At 37.6% G+C, this 21,470-nt stretch overlaps 1 protein-coding gene across 5 annotated transcripts in view; it reads right to left on the reverse strand.

The window, feature by feature from the left end:
• The window catches only part of CFAP95 (cilia and flagella associated protein 95), a 135,588-nt gene that overhangs the window by 12,625 nt on the left and 101,493 nt on the right, over positions 1–21,470 (reverse strand). For all 5 annotated transcript variants that reach the window (XM_061201197.1, XM_061201196.1, XM_061201198.1 and 2 more), the window contains one exon: positions 5,290–5,347. In XM_061201197.1, the coding sequence (XP_061057180.1) occupies positions 5,290–5,347 (58 nt within the window). The remainder of the gene's footprint in view (positions 1–5,289; positions 5,348–21,470) is intronic.

Below are 21,470 nucleotides of genomic sequence, written 5' to 3' on the forward strand. Positions count from 1 at the left end.
GGACTGGTCCCTTGAGTCAATCTTTGGCCCTACCTTTCCATCCTGCTATATTGTAGGTTGACTTCCAACACCCATATTTAGAATCTAGCCAACACTCTGGTTTACCATTTTTTCACCTTCTCAAGTCAATGGCTTGGATTCCATTATAGAAACTCATTCCCATGACCACATCTTGGGATCTGTCATTCCCCAGAATTGTTCTACATCTGAAGTATCAAAAAATTCCAGTACATTCCCTTTGCTCACTACTTCTAATTCTTCTAGCTCTCTCACTCCTTCACTACTGCCGTGTTTGTTCTTTTTTTAATTCCCTGGACCCTTCAACTTCCTGAGTTTGCTAGTCTGTGCCTGAACTAATTATTTTCCTTACTAATCCTGAGTGTGTTCAGTTGACTCTCCACCATTACCCTCAGCTCACTTGTCCTTTGTCTCAAAGGCTCACATACCGTACAAATAGCCAGGTTTAGACCAATCTTCTGATGTAACTTCTCTGCAACTTTTCCTTTATTTTGGTTCTTTGGGAGAACGATAGGGTAGCTTTTAAGAGAAGGTATCTTTCATTGAAATTGGGTGAGTCATAATAAGTACAGTGAGTCCCCTACATACGAACCTTCAAGTTGCAAACTTTCAAAGATACGAACGTGTGTTTGCACGTCCATTCATGTAAATTAGTTCACGTGCCTGGTGTACATTGTCACGTGTGTGCATCCTCTACAAGTGGTTGTGCCTTTGTGTGCTTTACTGTCCAGCACTGTTGCTGTGCAACACGAGGAGCTTACTAATGAAGACCTGATGAAATTGGAGGCCCAGAGAAAGGACGAAGAGAGACAAGAAGAAGAAGTAACTGAAGAACTGAAGAGATTCACGACACAGGAAGTGGCAAGGGGATTTTCTTTATTTGAGGAGGCACTGTTAGGTTTTGAGGCACAGGACCCAAATGTAGAACAGTACATGAAGGTTGCAGCAGCCATTCAGAATGCAATCCAGTGCTACCGTGTCATCTGTGATTAGAAAAAAAGAGCTACTACCCAGACATCACTGGATCGTTTTTTCAAGAGGGTAGATAGAATTGAATCCAGCAAGGAACCAGAACCTGTGCCTCAATGTCAGGCATGAGTGAAACTGCAGCTTGCCCACTGTCACCTATTGCTGACTATCCTCCAGCTCTACCATCTCCCACCTCCTCTCCCTCCTCCAGTCAGTAACTCTTCTTGCCTGTTCACTTGATACCAGCCCCTGTATGCCAGCTGTTGTACTGTACTACTGTACTTTTCAAGGTACTGTACTGTAAGATTTTAAATGTTTTCTTTATTTTTTGCATTTGTTTGTTTTTTATGTATTATTTGTGTGAAAAGTATTATAAAGTATTATAAACCTATTACAGTACAGTACTATATAGCCAATTATGTTAGTTGGGTACCTAGGCTAACTTTGTTGGACTTAACAAATTGGACTATGAACATGCTCTTGGAACAGAACTTGTTTGTATGTAGGTGACTTACTGTACCCAGCTTTAAGAGGTGAAGTTCTGAAAAAGTAGCTTGCAATTCTCTTTCATTTCTCTCCTTGGAAATGATTTCATAGCTTCCTAATATTCTGTATTTATTCATTCATGTCTAGAGCTATGGGGAGATAATTTGCATTCTCTTAAGACTTCTTATGATGCTATCCCACTTTATGCAATTATGAATTAAGCAAATGTAAGAGACCATAATATAAAAATTTATAAAGTCTCAATTCACGCACAAAATTTAAAATAATACGAATCAAAATATTTTAAGATTTCTTCAGGAATTGCATAATTGCAAAGGTGGTAGCCTGAGTGAATGGTGAGCTGTGTTTATGCTAAGGCCACATGGTGAAGTTTCTAGCAAGTAAAAAATATTCTCCTTATTTTGTCAGTATTTTATGAATCATACATTTGTTTATGTGCACAGTAACTTCTAAGTCAGAGTTCAGTCACTATTCTGCTGTTACTTAACCATTCATTGTCATTACAATTTAAAAGATTTTCTGTATTCTATAACAATGTAATGCAAGCATTCATTAAATGGGGTGTTAAAAACAGTGCCTCAAAATCAATTCCTTTGATAAAGAACTTAGAAGTGAATGAACAAAACTCTAAATAAAGCCAAACAACTGCCAGCACATGCTGTGCTGTTAATGTGGAAACAAGCAACATAAGAAATACTAGAAATAATGCTGAAAAAATTAAAAGCACGAATATATAACACAATAGCTAAAGATTCATGCACCCTGAGAATACATCGCACATTCTTTATATTTATGCTCTTGGGGAAACTAGTCCTTTGAATTTTGTGAGTTTGTAATTACATGTCTTACAACTTCCCTTTGTTTGGAGATGGAGCCAAATCCCATGTATATAAGGAAATGAGCCTGAATTGCATTTTTACATAATGTATTTGTTTCCTTGTGGTTTTTCTGATTATAAACCACCATGCTTACTACATTGGAAAATGCTGAAAAGTATAAAGATGAAGAAAATCACTTAGAATTTCACCATTCACTAGTCAACTTTACTAGCATTTTGACAGTTTCTTCAGGCTTTTTTCCTCTATACTTTTACATAGTTTGGATAAAATACACATACAATTTTGTATCTTAATGTTTTTCTTGACCTTAAATAAGAAGATTTATCAAGACAGTAAGAACTATCCATGGACTTTCTAAAGGCTATAAAATATCTCATCATGTGATTATAACCTATTTAATTAGTACTGTCAGAGAGGAAAAACACTTTCCTTTACACTTCTAGGTTCTTCTGACTGGTCTAAGAATTAAACTGACATGAGACAGATTAACAGGAGAAAGTCTAATTTATTTTCATACATACAGGAACCCCACATACATGAGAAGGTCAGAGTCCCTATGTACATGAGAGGTTCAAAGAAAGAAAGGTAAAATAAGGTATACATGTCATCCTGAGCTAAGGAATGGGATAGGGGCCTGGAGCTTCCAAGAAAAGGAGGGTTCACAAGACAATAAGAAAAGCAGATGTTTGGCAATTAGACATTTGCCCTACCATACAGACGGGGCTACTTAGCTAAAATTTATCTCTGTAATAACTTTTTTTTTTTCTGGGAAAAATTCCCAGTATAAATTCTTCTAGGTAGTTAAGGGAGGAACAGTAGGTTATCTTGAACACACAGGGTCTCAATGTCTTTAACTCAAAAAAAATCCTCATGCAGGAGTGACAAATTTTGGGGAGGCTCATTCTGAATCCCTAGAGCACTACACCTAATACTAAAACATTAGGTAATTTCCAAGTTTTGCTGTAATAAATAATTCAGTGATGAGTATCTTTGGATATAAATTTTATCCCTGGTATGAATTATTTTTCTTTGGGGAAATCCTTAGGAGAATTATCAGATCAAATAGTATCTCAATTCATATCGCCAAATTCCTTCCAAAAAGATTAAAATAATTTACAATATTCCTGGCAATAGAAAAAAGTACCCATCTCACCCCACCTTTACTCAACTATTATTATTTTTAAAAATATTGCCAATTTTATTAGCAAAAAAATTTATTGCTTTAATTCACATATTCTATTATTTGTAGATTGGGATTTTCCCTGTATTTATCAGCTAGTTAATAATAATAATTTCCTACTTTGTGAATTATCTTTTATGACCTTTGCTCATTTCCCTAGGGTTTTAACATTTTTCCTGCCAATAGGTCTGAGTTCTTTATGTATTAAGCATATTAATCCATAAGCCATCATATTTGCTTTTCTTATGGCTTGAATGCTATTTTTTAATGAGAAAAAATAAATAAGATTAAACACAACGAAAGTAGTATCATGAATAGTTTACTTCCCTAAATTGGTTATGCCACTGTTTCAAAAAACTTTTGATTATTCTCATCTGTTTATACTTTCAAATAATTTTCAGAATCTTAGAGTTCTGACAGAAAACAAAATCCATTGGAATTTTTAATGTAATTATATTAAATTTATAAATTTAACTTATAATTTAGTTTTCCAGTCCCCTCAAATGGTAGTTATTCCCTTGTATTTGAGATTTCTGTCTCAGTTACCTTTGGTGTATATTTATTAAAAAAAAACAAACAAAAAGAACCTTAATGCCTTCAAATAACAATTTATTATTATCTTCTTGGAATCTCTCATGGTTTGCAGTCAGATGGCAGCTGGAGCTGCAGTCCAAGCTTACTAGGGTGGATGTCCAAGATGGCTTTGTTGCTCATAAGTCAAGCTCATCAGTGTTCCTTCTCATGGCCTCTCCCTCCAGCAGAGCAGCCTAGATTTCTTACATGGTGGCTCAGGGCTCCAAGAGTTGGAAGCAGTCTTATTAAAGATAGCCTAGATTTGGCATAGGATTACTTTTGCCACGTTCTATTGATCAAATCTGTCACGTGACAGCCTAAATTCAAAAGGTGGAGGAACATTTACCTCTTGCTGGGGAAGTGGCCTGTCCACCATCTTTGGAGACGAACTACCACATATTCTTTATTGATCTTTATTTGATCTAGAATTTTTTTCATAAAAGTATTTAAAATTTGTGTTGTTATAGTAATTTGTATGTTTTTTCTTTTATAGCCTACTAAGCAGTTATTGCTAATATGAAGGAAAGATATTGTCTTTGATACATTTATTTTGTATTCAATCACCTTACTAAATGGTCTTATTCATTCTAGTTACTTATTTTAACATTTTGGTTCTCCTGAGAAGATAATCATACTATCTGAAAATAAAGATTGTTTTTCTCCTCTTTTTCAATAGTTAAGTCTCTTATCTATTGCACCAGTTAAGACTTCCTAAAAAAGACTAATAGGAAGCAGCCTTGTTTTGCTTTTGTATAATTGTTGTATAATTTTTAAGTACAAGTATATCGAAGTTGTAAGCTGGACATATTTTTCCAACATACATATTTCCCGGAGCTAAATTAAACCACTTATTTTCATATGCTAATACAATACAAATGAATAGAAAGGTAGGTTCTTATTCCAGATAAATTGAATTTAGGGAGGGGGACAATAAAATAAGATGAGGAAGAAAGTAAATAATATATTTTGGACACTGCAATATTTTCTCCCTGAAATCTATAAACTTATTCCCAAAATAAATCATAACCATAAAATATTCCATTAACTCCCACAAATAGCTAATATCTCTAAATAAATATAAAACATCATAAATCTCAGCAATTTGTCCTTTCTTCTCAAGCATGACTATTTACACTAGATGTAAAGAATCATATTAAGTACATAAATATTTAGAATATGGCTTTTCAGCCCTCTTATACTCACAAGTGGCTGATATTCATACGGTGGAGCATATTCTTCAGCATATGTTGTCAATGCACACCTAAGAAGGGTAAGTCAATATTTAAGAAAAGAAAGACTCCAAAAGAAAAATATTTAAACATTTTAGTAACATATGTTTTACACGAAATAAAAACATTTCAAGGAAGATTGGCCCTAGTAAAAATTTTAAAATTTTAAAATTCCCAGGCCTCATTTATAGTGTTAACTAACACCAGCAAGGTGCCTTTCTTCAATTACTTCCAATTCAGCACCACCTACTATTCTTCAGTACTAATGATACGCTACCAACTCCAAGTCCCTAAGCTCAGGTGCATTCCAGACAAAGCGTTCTCTTTTCCACTCACTTTCTACTTCTCAAACCTTTTTGACCCTATGCTCCGTGTTCTCTGCTAGATGACAACTGAAAAATAATAGAAGACAACCAGGTGGACTGAGATTACATAGCTTCCCCGACCTCCACCCCAAGAAACACACAGAACAGGTGAATGAAATACATCCTCCTCCCCCAAGTCTACAAACAAAGCCAAGGGAAACCATGCAGTGCTAGAAATGAAGAGGATATTCATTAGAATGGGAAGCCATAAGCTGATATCCCAAGACTCAAAGCTGGAGTTTGAACTGCCTATCAAGGTCAGGAGACATGGCCTTGGGTTCACAGAAGGCACAGAGCTAAACTGCTACTTACAGCCAGGAGTCTGTAAAGGCTGTACCTCATATCAAAGAGACCAAAGAAACTCCAGCCATCAGACCAGAAACTTCCAAGAAAGTTTCTCTCTGTTCAGCATTCAGAATGGGGGAAAAAATTATTCTCCTATGAGAAATTACAGTCCTGCTTCTGTTCCTGGCAATATTATGGGATTAAATGGTCAAAGAAACTCCTCTGAGAATTGCACTCCTAAAAATATAGGGTACAATGAAATTTAAACATTATAACGCATGGCTGACCTGGTGGGAAAGCAGAGAACTCAACAAGTAAAAGAATTCAAAAATAATTAGGAAGTCAACTAGGAATGGTTATTGGCTACAGGTGCTAATATTTACCTGCTGGTAACCACCAATTGCTGCTGGTCTTTCAAGGTGTGATTTCCAGAGGGGCAACATTAGCATTATCCAGGGACTTGTAAGAAACGCAAATACTTGGAGGCTACGCCAGATCTACTGAATTAGAAACTCTGGGGGTGGGCCCAGCAATCAATGTTTTAATAAGCATTCTAGGTGATTCTAAAAGTCTGAGTATTGGCAATTAAAAGAACAAAAATTAGAAGTGTAACTTTCAAACCAGCAAATAGGATATTATTTTTAAATAACAATCTAATAGAAAGCAGGAAAGGAGAAAAAAAGAGAAAAATCTTTTCTGCTCAGAAGAACAAATTAAAATCATAAAAAATTAAATATCTTGGCAATCACAATGAAAGTAAAGGGACTAAACCCATCAGTGAAAGTATTTTCTCAAACTTAAATTGAACATCAAGTTGTATTATATAGCCCAACTCTATGCTTTTTTTTTTTTTTGGTTTTTGCTTTTCAAGTATAGTTGATTTATAGTATATTAGTTTCAGGTACAGCATAGTGATTCAGTATTTTTATAGATTATACTTTATTAACAGTTATTACAGGGGGAGAGTTTCAAGATGGTGGAGGAGTAAAACACGGAGATCACCTTCCTCCCCACAAATACATCAAAAATACATCTACGTGTGGAACAGCTCCTACAGAACACCTACTGAATGCTGGCAGAAGACCTCAGACTTCCCAAAAGGCAAGAAACTCGCCATGTACCTGGGTAGGGCAAAAGAAAAAAGAAAAAACAGAGACAAAAGAATAGGGATGGGACCTGTACCACTGGGAGGGAGCTGTGAAGGAGGAAAAGCTTCCACACACTAGGAAGCCCCTTCACTGGCAGAGACGGGGGTGGCGGGAGGGAAGCTGCAGAGCCACGGAGGAGAGCGCAGCAATAGGGATGCAGAGGGCAAAGCGGAGAGATGCCCGCACAGAGGATCGGTGCTGACCAGCACTCACCAGCCTGAGAGGCTTGTCTGCTCACCCACCGGGGCGGGTGGGGGCTGGGAGCCGAGGCTCGGGCTTCGGAGGTCGGATCCCAGGGAGAGGAGTGGGGTTGGCTGCGTGAACACAGCCTGAAGGGGGCTAGTGCGCCACAGCTAGCCGGGAGGGAGTCCGGGAAAAAGTCTGGAGCTGCCGAAGAGGCAAGAGACCATTGTTCTGGGGTGCGCGAGGAGAGGGCATTCGGAGCACTGCCTAAATGAGCTCCAGAGACAAGCGCAAGCCGCAGCTATCAGCGCGGACACCAGACAGGCATGAGACACTAAGGCTGCTGCTGCAGCCACCAAGAACCCTGTGCGCAAGCACAGGTCACTATCCACATCTCCCCTCCCGGGAGCCTGTGCAGCCCGCCACTGTCAGTGTCCCATGATCCAGAGACAGCTACCCTGGGAGAACACACGGCATGCCTCAGGCTATTGAAATGTCATGCTGGCCTCTGCCGCCGCAGGCTTGCCCCGCATTCCGTACCCCTCCCTCCCCGTGGCCTGAGTGAGTCAGAGCCCCCTAATCAGCTGCTCCTTTAACTCCGTCCTGTCTGGGCGGGGAACAGACACCCTCAGGCGACCTACACGCAGAGGCTGGGCCAAATCCAAAGCTGAACCCCGGGAGCTCTGCGAACAAAGAAGAGAAAGGGAAATTTCTCCCAGCAGCCTCAGGAGCAACGGATTAAATCTGCACAATCAACTTGATGTACCCTGCATCTGTGGAATACCTGAATAGACAATGAATCATCCCAAATTGAGGAGATGGACTTTGGGAGCAACTGTAGACTTGGGGTTTGCTTTCTGCATCTAATTTGTTTCTGGTTTTATGTTTATCTTAGTTTAGTATTTAGAGCTTATTATCATTGGTAGATTTGTTTATTGATTTGGTTGCTTTCTTCCTTTTTTTTATATACATATATATTTTTCCTTTTTCTCCTTTTGTGAGTGTGTATGTATATGCTTCTTTGTGTGATTTTGTCTGTATAGCTCTGTTTTTACCATTTGTCCTAGGGTTCTGTCTGTCCGTTTTTTTTGTTTGTTTGTTTGTTTTTTAGTATAGTTTTAACGCTTGTTATCATTGGTGGATTTGTTTTTTGGTTTGGTTGCTCTCGCTTTCTTGCTTTTTTTTAATTTTTAATTTTTTTATTTTTAATAATTTCTTTTATTTTTTAATTTAATAACTTTATTTTATTTTATTTTTTCTTTCTTTTTTTCTTTTTTTTCCCTCCCTTTTCTTCTGAGCCATGTGGCTGATGGAGTCTTGGTGCTCCGGCCGAGTGTCAGGCCTGAGCCTCTGAGGTGGGAGAGCCGAGTTCAGGACATTGATACACCAGAGACCTCCCAGCCCCACATAATATCAAACAGTGAAAGCTCTCTCAGAGATCTCCATCTCAACGCTGAGACCCAGCTCCACTCAACGACCAGCAAGCTACAGTGCTGGACACCCTATGACAAACAACTAGCAAGACAGGAACACAACACCACCCATTAGCAGAGAAGCTGCCTAAAATCATAAGTTCACACACACCCTAAAACACACCACCAGATGTGGTCCTGCCCACCAGAAAGACAAGATTCAGCCTCATCCACCAGAACACAGGCACCAGGCCCCTCCACCAGGAAGCCTACAAAACCCACTGAAGCAACCTTACCCACTGGGGGCAGACACCAAAAACAATGGGAACTATGAACCTACAGCCTGCAGAAAGGAGACCCCAAAAAATAAGTTAAGCAAAATGAGAAGACAGAGAATTACACAGCAGATGAAGGAGCAAGGTAAAAACCCACCAGACCAAACAACTGAAGAGAAAATAGGCAGTCCACGTGAAAAAGAATTCAGAGTAATGATAGTAAAGATGATCCAAAATCTTGGAAATAGAATGGAGAAAATACAAGAAACGTTTAACAAGGACCTAGAAGAACTAAAGAGGAAACAAACAATGATGAACAACACAATAAATGAAATTAAAAATTCTCTAGAAGGAATCAATAGCAGAATAACTGAGGCAGAAGAACGGGTAAGTGACCTGGAAGATAAAATAGTGGAAATAACTACTGCAGAGCAGAATAAAGAAAACAGAATGAAAAGAATTGAGGACAGTCTCAGAGACCTCTGGGACAACATTAAACACACCAACATTAGAATTATAGGGGTCCCAGAAGAAGAGGATAAAAAGAAAGGGTCTGAGAAAATATTTGAAGAGATTATAGTTGAAAACTTCCCTAATATGGGACAGGAAATAGTCAATCAAGTCCAGGAAGCACAGAGAGTCCCATACAGGATAAATCCAAGGAGAAACACACCAAGACACATATTAATCAAACTATCAAAAATTAAATATAAAGAAAACATATTAAAAGCAGCAAGGGAAAAACAACAAATAACACACAAGGGCATCCCCATAAGGTTAACAGCTGATCTTTCAGCAGAAACTCTGCAAGCCAGAAGGGAGTGGCAGGACATATTTAAAGTGATGAAAAGAAAAACCTACAACTAAGATCACTCTACCCAGCAAGGATCTCATTCAGATTCGACGGAGAAATTAAAACCTTTAGAGACAAGCAAAAGCTAAGAGAATTCAGCACCACCAAACCAGCTTTACAACAAATGCTAAAGGAACTTGTCTAGGCAGGAAACACAAGAGAAGGAAAAGACCTACAATAACAAACCCAAAACAGTTTAAAAAATGGTAATAGGAACACACATATCGATAACTACCTTAAATGTAAATGGATTTAATGCTCTGACCAAAAGACACAGACTGGATTAACGGATACAAAAACAAGATCCATATATATGCTGCCTACAAGAGACCCACTTCAGACCTAGAGACACATACAGACTGAAAGTGAGGGGATGGAAAAAGATATTCCATGAAAATGGAAATCAAAAGAAAGGTGGAGTAGCAATTCTCATACGAGACAAAATAGACTTTAAAATAAAGACTATTACAAGAGACAAAGAAGGACACTACATAATGATCAAGGGATCAGTCCAAGAAGAAGATATAACAATTGTAAATATTTAAGTACCCAACATAGGAGCACCTCAATACTTAAGGCAAATGCTAACAGCCATAAAAGGGGAAACTGACAGTAACACAATCATAGTAGGGGACGTTAACACCCCACTTTCACCAATGGACAGATCATCCAAAATGAAAATAAATACAGAAACACAAGCTTTAAATGATACATTAAGCAAGATGGACTTAATTGATATTTACAGGACATTCCATCCAAAAACAACAGAATACACTTTCTTCTCAAGTGCTCATGGAACATTCTCCAGGATACATCATATCTTGGGTCACAAATCAAGCCTTGGTAAATTTAAGAAAATTGAAATCGTATCAAGTGTCTTTTCCAACCACAACGCTATGAGACTAGATATCAATTACAGGAAAAAAATACTGTAAAAAATACAAACACATGGAGGCTAAACAATACGCTAATAAATAACCAAGAGATCACTGAAGAAATCAAAGAGGAAATCAAAAAATACCTAGAAACATACGACAATGAAAACACAACAGCCCAAAACCTACGGGATGCAGCAAAAGCAGTTCTAAGAGGGAAGTTTATAGCAATACAAACTTACCTCAAGAAACAAGAAACATCTCAAATAAACAACCTAACCTTACACCTAAAGCAATTAGAGAAAGAAGAACAAAAACCCCCCAAAGTTAGCAGATGGAAAGAAATCATAAAGATCAGATCAGAAATAAATGAAAAAGAAATGAAGGAAACAACAGCAAAGATCAATAAAACTAAAAGCTAGTACTTTGAGAAGATAAACAAAATTAATAAACCACTAGCCAGACTCATCAAGAAAAAAAGGGAGAAGACTCAAATCAATAGATTAGAAATGAAAAAGGAGAAGTAACAACTGACAGTGCAGAAATACAAAGGATCATGAGAGATTACTACAAGCAACTCTATGCCAATAAAATGCACAACCTGGAAAATGGACAAATGCTTAGAAAAGCACAACCTCCAGAGACTGAACCAGGAAGAAATAGAAAATATGAACAGACCAATCAGAAGCACTGAAATTGAAACTGTGATTGAAAACAAAAGCCCAGGACCAGGTGGATTCACTGGCGAATTCTATCAAACATTTAGAGAAGAGCTAACACCTATCCTTCACAAACTCTTACAAAATATAGCAGAGGGAGGAACACTCCCAAACTCATTCTACAAGGCCACCATTTCCCTGATACCAAAACCAGACAAAGATGTCACAAAAAAAGAAAACTACAGGCCAATATCACTGATGAACATAGATGCAAAAATCCTCAACAAAATACTAGCAAACAGAATCCAACAGCACATTAAAAGGATCATACACCATGATCAAGTGGGGTTTATCCCAGGAATGCAAGGATTCTTCAATATATGCAAATCAATCAATGTGATACACCATATTATCAAATTGAAGGAGAAAAACCATATGATCATTTCAATAGATGCAGAAAAAGCTTTTGACAAAATTCAACACCCATTTATGTTAAAAACTCTCCAGCAAGTAGGCATACAGGGAACTTACCTCAACATAATAGAGGCCACATATGACAAATCCACAGCCAACATCGTTCTCAATGGTGAAAAACTGAAACCATTTCCACTAAGATCAGGAACAAGACAAGGATGTCCACTCTCACCACTATTATTCAACATAGTTTTGGAAGTTTTAGCCACAGCAATCAGAGAAGAAAAAGAAATAAAAGGAATCCAAATCAGAACGGAAGAATTAAAGCTGTCACTGTTTGCAGATGACATGATACTATACATAAAGAATCCTAAAGATGCCACCAGAAAACTACTAGAGCTAATCAATGAATTTGGTAAAGCAGCAGGACACAAAATTAATGCACAGAAATCTCTTGCATTCCTATACACTAATGATGAAACATCTGAAAGAGAAATTAAGGAAACACTCTCATTTACCATTGCAACAAAAAGAATAAAATACCTAGGAATAAACCTACCTAAGGAGACAAAAGACCTGTATGCAGAAAACTGTAAGACACTGATGAAAGAAATTAAAGATAATACAAACATATGGAGAGATATACCATGTTCTTGGACTGGAAGAATCAAATTGTGAAAATGACTATACTACCCAAAGCAATCTACAGGTTCCATGCAATCCCTTTCAAACTACCAATGGCATTTTTCACAGAGCTAGAACAAAAAATTTCTCAATTTGTATGGAAACACAAAAGATCCTGAATAGCCAAAGCAATCTTGAGAAATAAAAACAGAGCTGGAGGAATCAGTCTCCCGGACTTCAGACTATACTACAAAGCTACAGTAATCAAGACAGTATGGTACTGGCACAAAAACAGAAATATAGATCAATGGAACAGGATAGAAAGCCCAGAGATAAGCCCATGCACATATGGTCACCTTATCTTTGATAAAGGAGGCAAGAATATACAATGGAGAAAAGACAGCCTCTTCAATAAGTGGTGCTGAGAAAACTGGACAGCCACATATAAAAGAATGAAATTAGAACACTCCCTAACACCATACACACAAAATAAACTCAAAATGGATTAAAGACCTAAATGTAAGGCCAGACACTACAAAACTCTTAGAGGAAAACATAGGCAGAACACTCTGTGACATAAATCACAGCAAGATCCTTTTGACCCACCTCCTAGAGAAATGGAAATAAAAACAAAAATAAACAAATGGGACCTAATGAAACTTAAAAGCTTTTGCACAGCAAAGGAAACCATAAACAAGTCGAAAAGACAACCATCAGAATGGGAGAAAATATTTGCAAACGAAGCAACTAACAAAGGATTAATCTCCAAGCTTTACAAGCAGCTCATGCAGCTCAATATCAAAAAAACAAACAACCTAATCCAATAATGGGCTGAAGACCTAAATAGACATTTCTCCAAAGAAGATACACAGATTGCCAACAAACACATGAAGGAATACTCAACATCACTAATCATTAGAGAAATGCAAATCAAAACTACAATGAGGTATCACCTCACACCAGTCAGAATGGCCATCATCAAAAAATCTACAAACAATAAATGCTGGAGAGGGTGTGGAGAAAAGGGAACGCTCTTGCACTGTTGGTGGGGATGTAAATTGATACAGCCACTATGGAGAACAGTATGGAGGTTCCTTAAAAACTAAAAATGGAACTACCATACGACCCAGCAATCCCACTACTGGGCAGATACCCTGAGAAAACCATAATTCAAAAAGACCCATGACCCCAATGTTCATTGCAGCACTGTTTACAGTAGACAGGTCATGGAAGCAACCTAAATGCCCATCGACTGATGAATGGATAAAGAAGATGTGGTACATATATACAATGGAATATTACTCAGCCATTAAAAGGAACAAAATTGGGTAATTTGTTGAGACATGGATGGATCTAGAGACTGTCATACAGAGTGAAGTAAGTCAGAAAGAGAAAAACAAATATCGTATATTAATGCATGTATGTGGAACCTAGAAAAATGGTACAGATGAACCAGTTTGCAGGGCAGAAGTTGAGACACAGATGTAGAGAACAAAAGTATGGACACCAAGGCGGGAAAGCTGCAGGGGGGTGGGGATGGTGGTGTGATGAATTAGGCGATTGGGATTGACATGTATACACTGATGTGTATAAAATTGATGACTAATAAGAACCTGCTGTATAAAAGAATAAATTAAATTAAATTAAAAAATTAAAACCAAAAAAAAAAAAATAACTAATACTAAACTTTCTTTGGGTTATTTGTATGGAAATATGTTAATATAAATGTTTCAGACGTTACATGAAATTCCTAAAAATCTTATATGTTCTGGTATAACGTTATAAGTCATAATTCTAGTTATTATTTTAAAATGTATATCTCAGAAATAACTAAATTTCCTTGTCAATTGCATTATTATGAACTTTCATCAAATCTTTAACTGTGGTCATTTTTAAGTCTTTTGTCATTTATAGACAGTTCTGGGTGTACTCTGATGCTTTGGCAAAAATGTTCCTATAAAAGGGTTTCATCTTCAAGGAATTCATGGAAAAGACCCTGACCAGCACACGTTTCTGGTAACTGACTATACTGCTGAACTGAATGAATAAGCATTTTCAGAACTCTAATGGAAAACTGATGAATTCATAAAAGTGCTAACAAAAGATCAAGATGAATAAAACATTAATTACATGGGACTGAGTGAACTGATGAGGATGATTATAATTTTTGTGACTTTCTGTTTGAACAAAAGACAAAAAAACAACAACAAACAAACAAAAAGAAAGAGTCATGTACCATAATGTTCATTGCAGCTCTATTTACAATAGCCAGGACATGAAAGCAACCTAAGTGTCCATCGACAGATGAATGGATAAAGAAGATGTGGCACATATATACAATGGAATATTACTCCGCCATAAAAAGAAACGAAATTGAGTTATTTGTAGTGAGGTGGATGGACCTAGAGCCTGTCATACAGTGTGAAGTAAGTCAGAAAGAGAAAAACAAATACCGTATGCTAACATATATATATGGAATCTAAAAAAAAAAACAAAACACATAGTTCTGAAGAACCTAGGGGCAGGACAGGAATAAAGATGCAGACGTTGGGGCTTCGCTGGTGGCGCAGTGGTTGAGAATCTGCCTGCCAATGTAGGGGACACGGGTTCGAGCCCTGGTCTGGGAAGATCCCACATGCCGCGGAGCAACTAGGCCCGTGAGCCACAATTACTGAGCCTGCGCGTCTGGAGCCTGTGCTCTGCAACAAGAGAGGCTGCGATAATGAGAGGCCCGCGCACCGCGATGAAGAGTGGCCCCCACTTGCCGCAACCAGAGAAGGCCCTCGCACAGAAACTAAGACCCAACACAGCCATAAATAAATAAATAAATAAATAAACCCAAAGTTTAGAAATAAAAAGACGCAGACGTTGAGAATGGACTTGAGGACACAGGGAAGGGGATGGGTAAGCTGGGACGAAGTGAGAGAGTGGCATGGACTTATATATACTACCAAATGTAAAATAGATAGCTAGTGGTAAGCAGCCGCATAGCATAGGGAGGTTAGCTCGGTGCTTTGTGACCACCTAGAGGGGTGGGATAGGGAGGGTGGGTAGGAGACACAGGAGGGAGGATATATGGGGACATATGTATACGTATAGCTGATTCACTTTATTATAAAGCAGAAACTAACACACCATTGTAAAGTAATTATACTCCAATAAAGATGTTAAATAAATAAATAAATAAATAAATAAATAAATAAATAAATAAATAAAATAAAATGGGAAAAAAAAAAAGAGGGCATCCTTCCTTAATGGGAAAATACTGAGAACAAGTCTGAGACTAGAGGATTTGAACATTGACTTTCCAAGAAAAAGACTTGGAAAGTATGCAAGACCATAACAGCAGTCTTGGGAAGGCACTGCTCTGAGGAACTAACAAGGTAAAGAAAAATAAGAAATCAAGCCCAGAAATTAAGGGTCCTAGAACCACCACTCTTCCAAAAAAGACGTCATTAATGAAATAAAGTTCACTTCACTGATTCAACAGAAGAGGGCACTCTTGAACCAAGATATTGAGGAAACTGTCCAACCTTCTCATTCCCCCTCTGTACAATTACCTGATTGCTGCTAGTCCAAGAAAATTCAACATGCTTAAACAGCAAAGGGCAACATTACTATGAGAAGGAAACAGTAAATGAAAATCAAAACTAAGCTGATGAAAATCCTCCCCAGAAACATTTTCCCAAATAGTCACAGAAGTCCATCAGCATTTCTATTCAATGATGTACTAGAGATTCTAGCAAATACCGTTAAATAAGAAAAAGAAGAAAACTGGAATGGAAGAACAATATTTTCATTTTCCAACAGATGATAAGGTTGTATGTTAGAATACCCATGAGAATCTACAAATCATAAAAGTAGGCAAGTTCCAGGAAGGTTGTTGGATACAAGATCAATATACAAAAATATCATAGCAATACACCAGCAACAAGAAATTAGAAAGTGTAATTAAAGTGGTAAAATCCCACTTATAATTGCAATAAAATCTCTAAGCTTCCTATAGGAATACAACTAGTGTAAGATTGACATTTATGGAGAAAATTTATTAAAATTTTTGAAGGACATAAAATAACTCCTTTATGATGGATGACTCAACGTATGTTACATATGTGTATGTATATGTATATACATATATAATTTCTAAAAGGTTTACTGTCTGACATTTTATATATAGGTCTTGATTAAATTATAATTCAAAAGTTCTATTGCTCAAAAGACAGTATAAACAGAGTTACAAGAGAAGGTATAGACTAGAAGAAGATATTACAAAATTTACCAAAACAAGATTAGTACCGAGAATAAAAAATTCTTACAAATCAATAAAAGACAAAATCCCATAAAAATGGATTTTTTAAATAACTAGCCAATTCACAGTAGAAGAAATCAGAACGGCTAATTATTATTTGAAAATAAATTCAGGCTTAAAATTCAGTCTTAAATTCAGTAATTAGTGAAATGCAAAGTAAAACAACAATGATGTACCATTTCATATCCATTAGACTGGTAAAAAGGAAAAATTTTCTACAATGTTGATAAGGATATGAAAGAATAAACATATTCATACACTACTGGTGGCAATATTTTGAAAAACTGAAGGTGCACATATCTTAACACCCAGCAATCCTATTTCTGAGTATAAAGAAACCCTTGCAAAAATACTCAAGGAGACAAGCATACAGCTACTCAATGAAGCCTTATTTGTACTAGTGAAATTTTGGAAACTAATGTCCATCAATAGGGTGGATATATTGGATGGCTAGATAAATCATTTCTCCAAAAAATTATGAAGTAAATATGGTAAAAATATTAACTTATATTATAACTGGATAATGAGCAGATGGGTGTTTGAAAGTATTTTATATGGAAATATTCCATCTTAAAATGTTTAAGTGTGAATAGATGACAACGAACTTGTTTCCCTGCTCTATTCTCATCTAAAGTTATGACTCAAATGATATAATTATCAGTCAAATATCAGAGTTTGCTTTAGGCAGGCCGACCTTGCAAGCCAGCACCGGGCATCTCTCAACTCACTCATCGGGCGTTTCTCACAGGCAGAAACCCATTCCCCATGTTCAGGCTCTTCTCCCTCTCTTTATTTTCACCTCCCAGCACAGAGTCTAATACAAGGTAGGCACTGAAAAATATTTACTAAATGAATAAAGCAATAAAAATAAAATTAAAATATAAAGAGATATAGGTTTACCACAATGAGAATTCAAAGTAAATAGAGGCGGAAGATTAAAATATTCAATTATCTTTTCAAAAAGGCAATGTAGCTTGACCAAATGGAAACTTTTACAGCACTGAATGATGAATTTCAGTCAGTTACAGTTACTTATAAACTCTCTGTGATTCCCCCTTCTTTTTTTATAAATTTGAAGAAGGGGGTAACAATCTTTAAGTGATATATTTAATCAAATTTGATTGTCTTTTGAGAATAAAAATATGAAAAACCAACATGGATCTTCCTCTTAGATATCAGCTTAAAGTTGTAGCCAAATAAATAATATAAGGAAGGAAAGATCAAGTCCATTAGAAGAGAAATGGCCTTCAGAGAAACTCAGGCGAGCAAAACGGGAGAAAGATAAGAGAGGCATTGGTTCTAGGCATATCCTGGGGAAGAGGTGTTCTGGCTCATAAAGAGACCTCTCTGGTTATAGGAAGCGAGCTGGAGTATATCAATGTCAGGGCTCAAATCCAACTTATGGCAGCCAACAATGACTTTAATTCACATCTGGAGCCACAGGAGCAAGCCTGTGCCATGTGGCCCTCCTCTACCACTCCATCACTATCCATAGCTGATAGGTCCAAATGTCAGCCTCCAGCCCATGTCAGTCAGAGCTCTCCCATGGGATTTCTTAATAGACACCAATGGGAAAGGGTCAGTCACTCTCCTGTGATGCGAACCATGGGATGTAATGTCCCTACCCTCAGAGGGAGCAAATGAAGCCAACAGGAAGAGAATCCTCTAGGTTTTCTAGTCCTGATTCCAGCAGTCTCTGAAGCCCAGCTCTTCAATGGACCTTCCCAGAGTTCCATGAGGTACGCCAATACTGTTTTTAATTAACTCCCTTTTTGGTCCAAGATAATTTTAATTGTGCCTTCTCTCACTTACTACCAAAAGAGTCTTATTACAATCAGGCAGTCAAAGTCTGAGGCCATTGATCATTGTAATCAAATAACTAACTCCCTTCACTCTGATTCCAAGCAGACTTGCAACAATTTGATTACAGTTTGGCTTTCTATACAGTTTTTTTTTTTTTACTGAGAGAGAATGCTTTTATTAGGCTGACATGACTGGTGTGCTTGAAGATTTTATTTCTCATTATAAATTAACTAATTAGAATTCTGGCTTTTCTTGTGAGTTTAATGAGCACAAGTCAGTTTCCATGAGTCAGATAAATTCTGAAGCACAGATAAAATTGTCTTTCTGGAAATGTAAAACTAAAGACCAGATGCTGGTAAATTCACCAAGATAATGCCACCATGAAAGGACGCTTGGAAGTTCGCCAGCTGGCTTTCACCCAGCACCACCCACAGTTTGCCACATATGCCCTCTTCAACCTTTAACAGTTGTAAGGTAGAGAACAACTAAAGGTGTTTTGTAAGATGAGAAAGGAAAAGGAGTCTGATATTGAAGTTAGCATTAAAGCCATAGTATTATTTAAAATACCTACACCTGCAATAACACCAGTGGTAACATGTGTGATTCTATGACAAGATGATGTACCAAAATCTAGGAAAAGATAATGTACCCTGGAATCACGGTTTCTTAAATCTGGAAGAACTTTAAAGGTTAACTGCTTCTTTTCTGTTTTGTCAAGAGAAGGGGCAGATATTTTCTTACCCAGCTTCCCAGCAGCCAGAATAATGGCTTGTGACATCTATTCAACAAATCAGATGGTCCCACCTAAGAATCTGAATCTAAGTTAGTAACTCAAAGAAGCAGAGAATTAATTTGGAATTAATCCGATCGCTGGCAGCAGTAGAAGCAGCATCCATTATTTAGAATGAGTACAGCCACAGAGGGCCACGAATTCTACTTAACTCTGTGTGGTACGAGGGAAAGGGGATCTTACAGCCACTCTGGGAAATTCTGTCTCATTCTCGACAGGCAACCATCATTAAAAAAAAAAAAATCTCATATTGAGCTAAAATGGATATCCCTGTCATTTCCTCGTTCTATTTACTGAGGAAGCCACGAAGACCAAATCTGACAGTTCTTCCACAACTGCTGAATGCCAGGACTATTTTTCAGAAACCAACCTTGAAGAAGCCAGTGGGAAAGAGGTGGGGAGGAAAGATGAAGTGGAGGATAATTTGAATCTGCTTTTACTCCTGATCCAAGCCAAGCCCTGACTTAGTTCCCTAGCAGTTTAGAAGCAGTATTCCCCTCCCATCAAGAACACAGAACTCTGAACCCAGAGATTCTAGTCTCTGCTTTACAACCAAGTGGTCATGGGGCCTTGAGCAAGTAATTTAAACTCTCTGCATCTTAATTTCCCTTATGAGTATCCAATCCATATATATTTATAGAAGGGATGGATTAATTAATGAGTTGGAGTCCTTTATTACCTCTGTGCTTTGATTTACTCATCTATACAATTAATAAAATACTTACCCAAATGACCTTGTAATGAATGTTAGGAGGAAAGGGATAGTGGATAATGCATGTGAAAGTACTTTGAAGGATAGGGAGCACTCTATCCGCTTAAGCATGAAAGACAGCGTACTATAGTGGTTAAGAACAACACAGCCTCTGCAGTCAGACAGACCAGACATGAATTTAAAACCCAGCTCTTACTAGGTGCTTACTAGGTAAGGAACTTTTGGAAAGTTACTTTACCTCTCTGAACCCCTTTGTAATGGAGATAGTTGCAGCCTCCATTTCAAAGAATGAGAATTAAATGAAATAAGGTACGAAAGTCCCTAGCTCAGTGCCAGACACATAGTATGTGCTCATTAACACTAGAAGAAAAAAACAATACTGCAATGATATTAAGTAAACAGTAGAAGAACATGATTTACTTTGCATTTTAATTGGATTATTCAAGCTGCTGGATGGAGAACGGTTTGAAAGGGACAAGACTGGAGGCAGAGGAACTAGTTAAGATATTTATATTAGCAACTGGGTCTGGGTCAGTGACCTCTCTTATGCTCCAGTCTCAAATATCCACTTGCTATCTGACATTTGATCTTCCTCCCATCTTCAATGCCTCAATGAATGGCCCCATTAACCCCCAGTTGCCTAAGCCAGAAGCCTGGTATTCTACCTTGAGTCTTCTTTACCCTCATAACTAACCAATCATCCAGTAAATGTCTATTCCTCTCTTTTAATACGTCTAAAATCTGAACCCTTTTTTCCCTCCACACCACCATCACTAAAGCTCAGGCCCTTATTATGTCTTGCCTTGATTAGTTCAACAGTCTTCTGACTATAGTCTCAGGTGCCTACCAATCTGTTGTCTGCTTTATGAACACAAATCTGATCATTCCTACACCACGCTTGAAAACCTTTCACTCCTGCCTGCAAGATAAAGTCCAAATTCCTTAACATAGTTTTCAGGCCCTGCTTGCTTTGTCCCCAGCATCTCTCTCCAACTTTAGCTGTCATCAGTGCAAACATGTACTCTGTGAACCAGGTATGCCCATCATAGGTCCCACTCCTCCCTGCCTTTGTATGGCCTATATCCTCTGCCTGGGGTGCCCTTCTCTCCTGTTGGTCTGGCTAATTCCAACTCCTATTCCATGATTCAACTCAGGTATCACTATGTTTACCCTAGCATGTTGTAGGGTATAGGTTGGCTTATTCAACCCCTATTCCAACCTCCCTTCTCCCTTGTCTTTCTCTAATTAGAAGACTCTTGTAGCCAAGGGTGGCCAGCCAAGGGTGGCCATGTCACAATCCATCCAATAGATGTAAAATGAAGATCCTGAAGAGGGTTTCCTTTATCTCTTTGTTTTCCCACGTCTTCCTTTCTAGAACAGATTGCTGTTGGGAGACATAGTAACCATCTTGAGAGTATGGGGATGAAAGCTACCTAGCAAAGCTGGTA

The sequence above is a fragment of the Eubalaena glacialis genome, chromosome 9, assembly GCF_028564815.1.
Source record: "Eubalaena glacialis isolate mEubGla1 chromosome 9, mEubGla1.1.hap2.+ XY, whole genome shotgun sequence".
Taxonomy (NCBI): Eukaryota; Metazoa; Chordata; class Mammalia; order Artiodactyla; family Balaenidae; genus Eubalaena; species Eubalaena glacialis.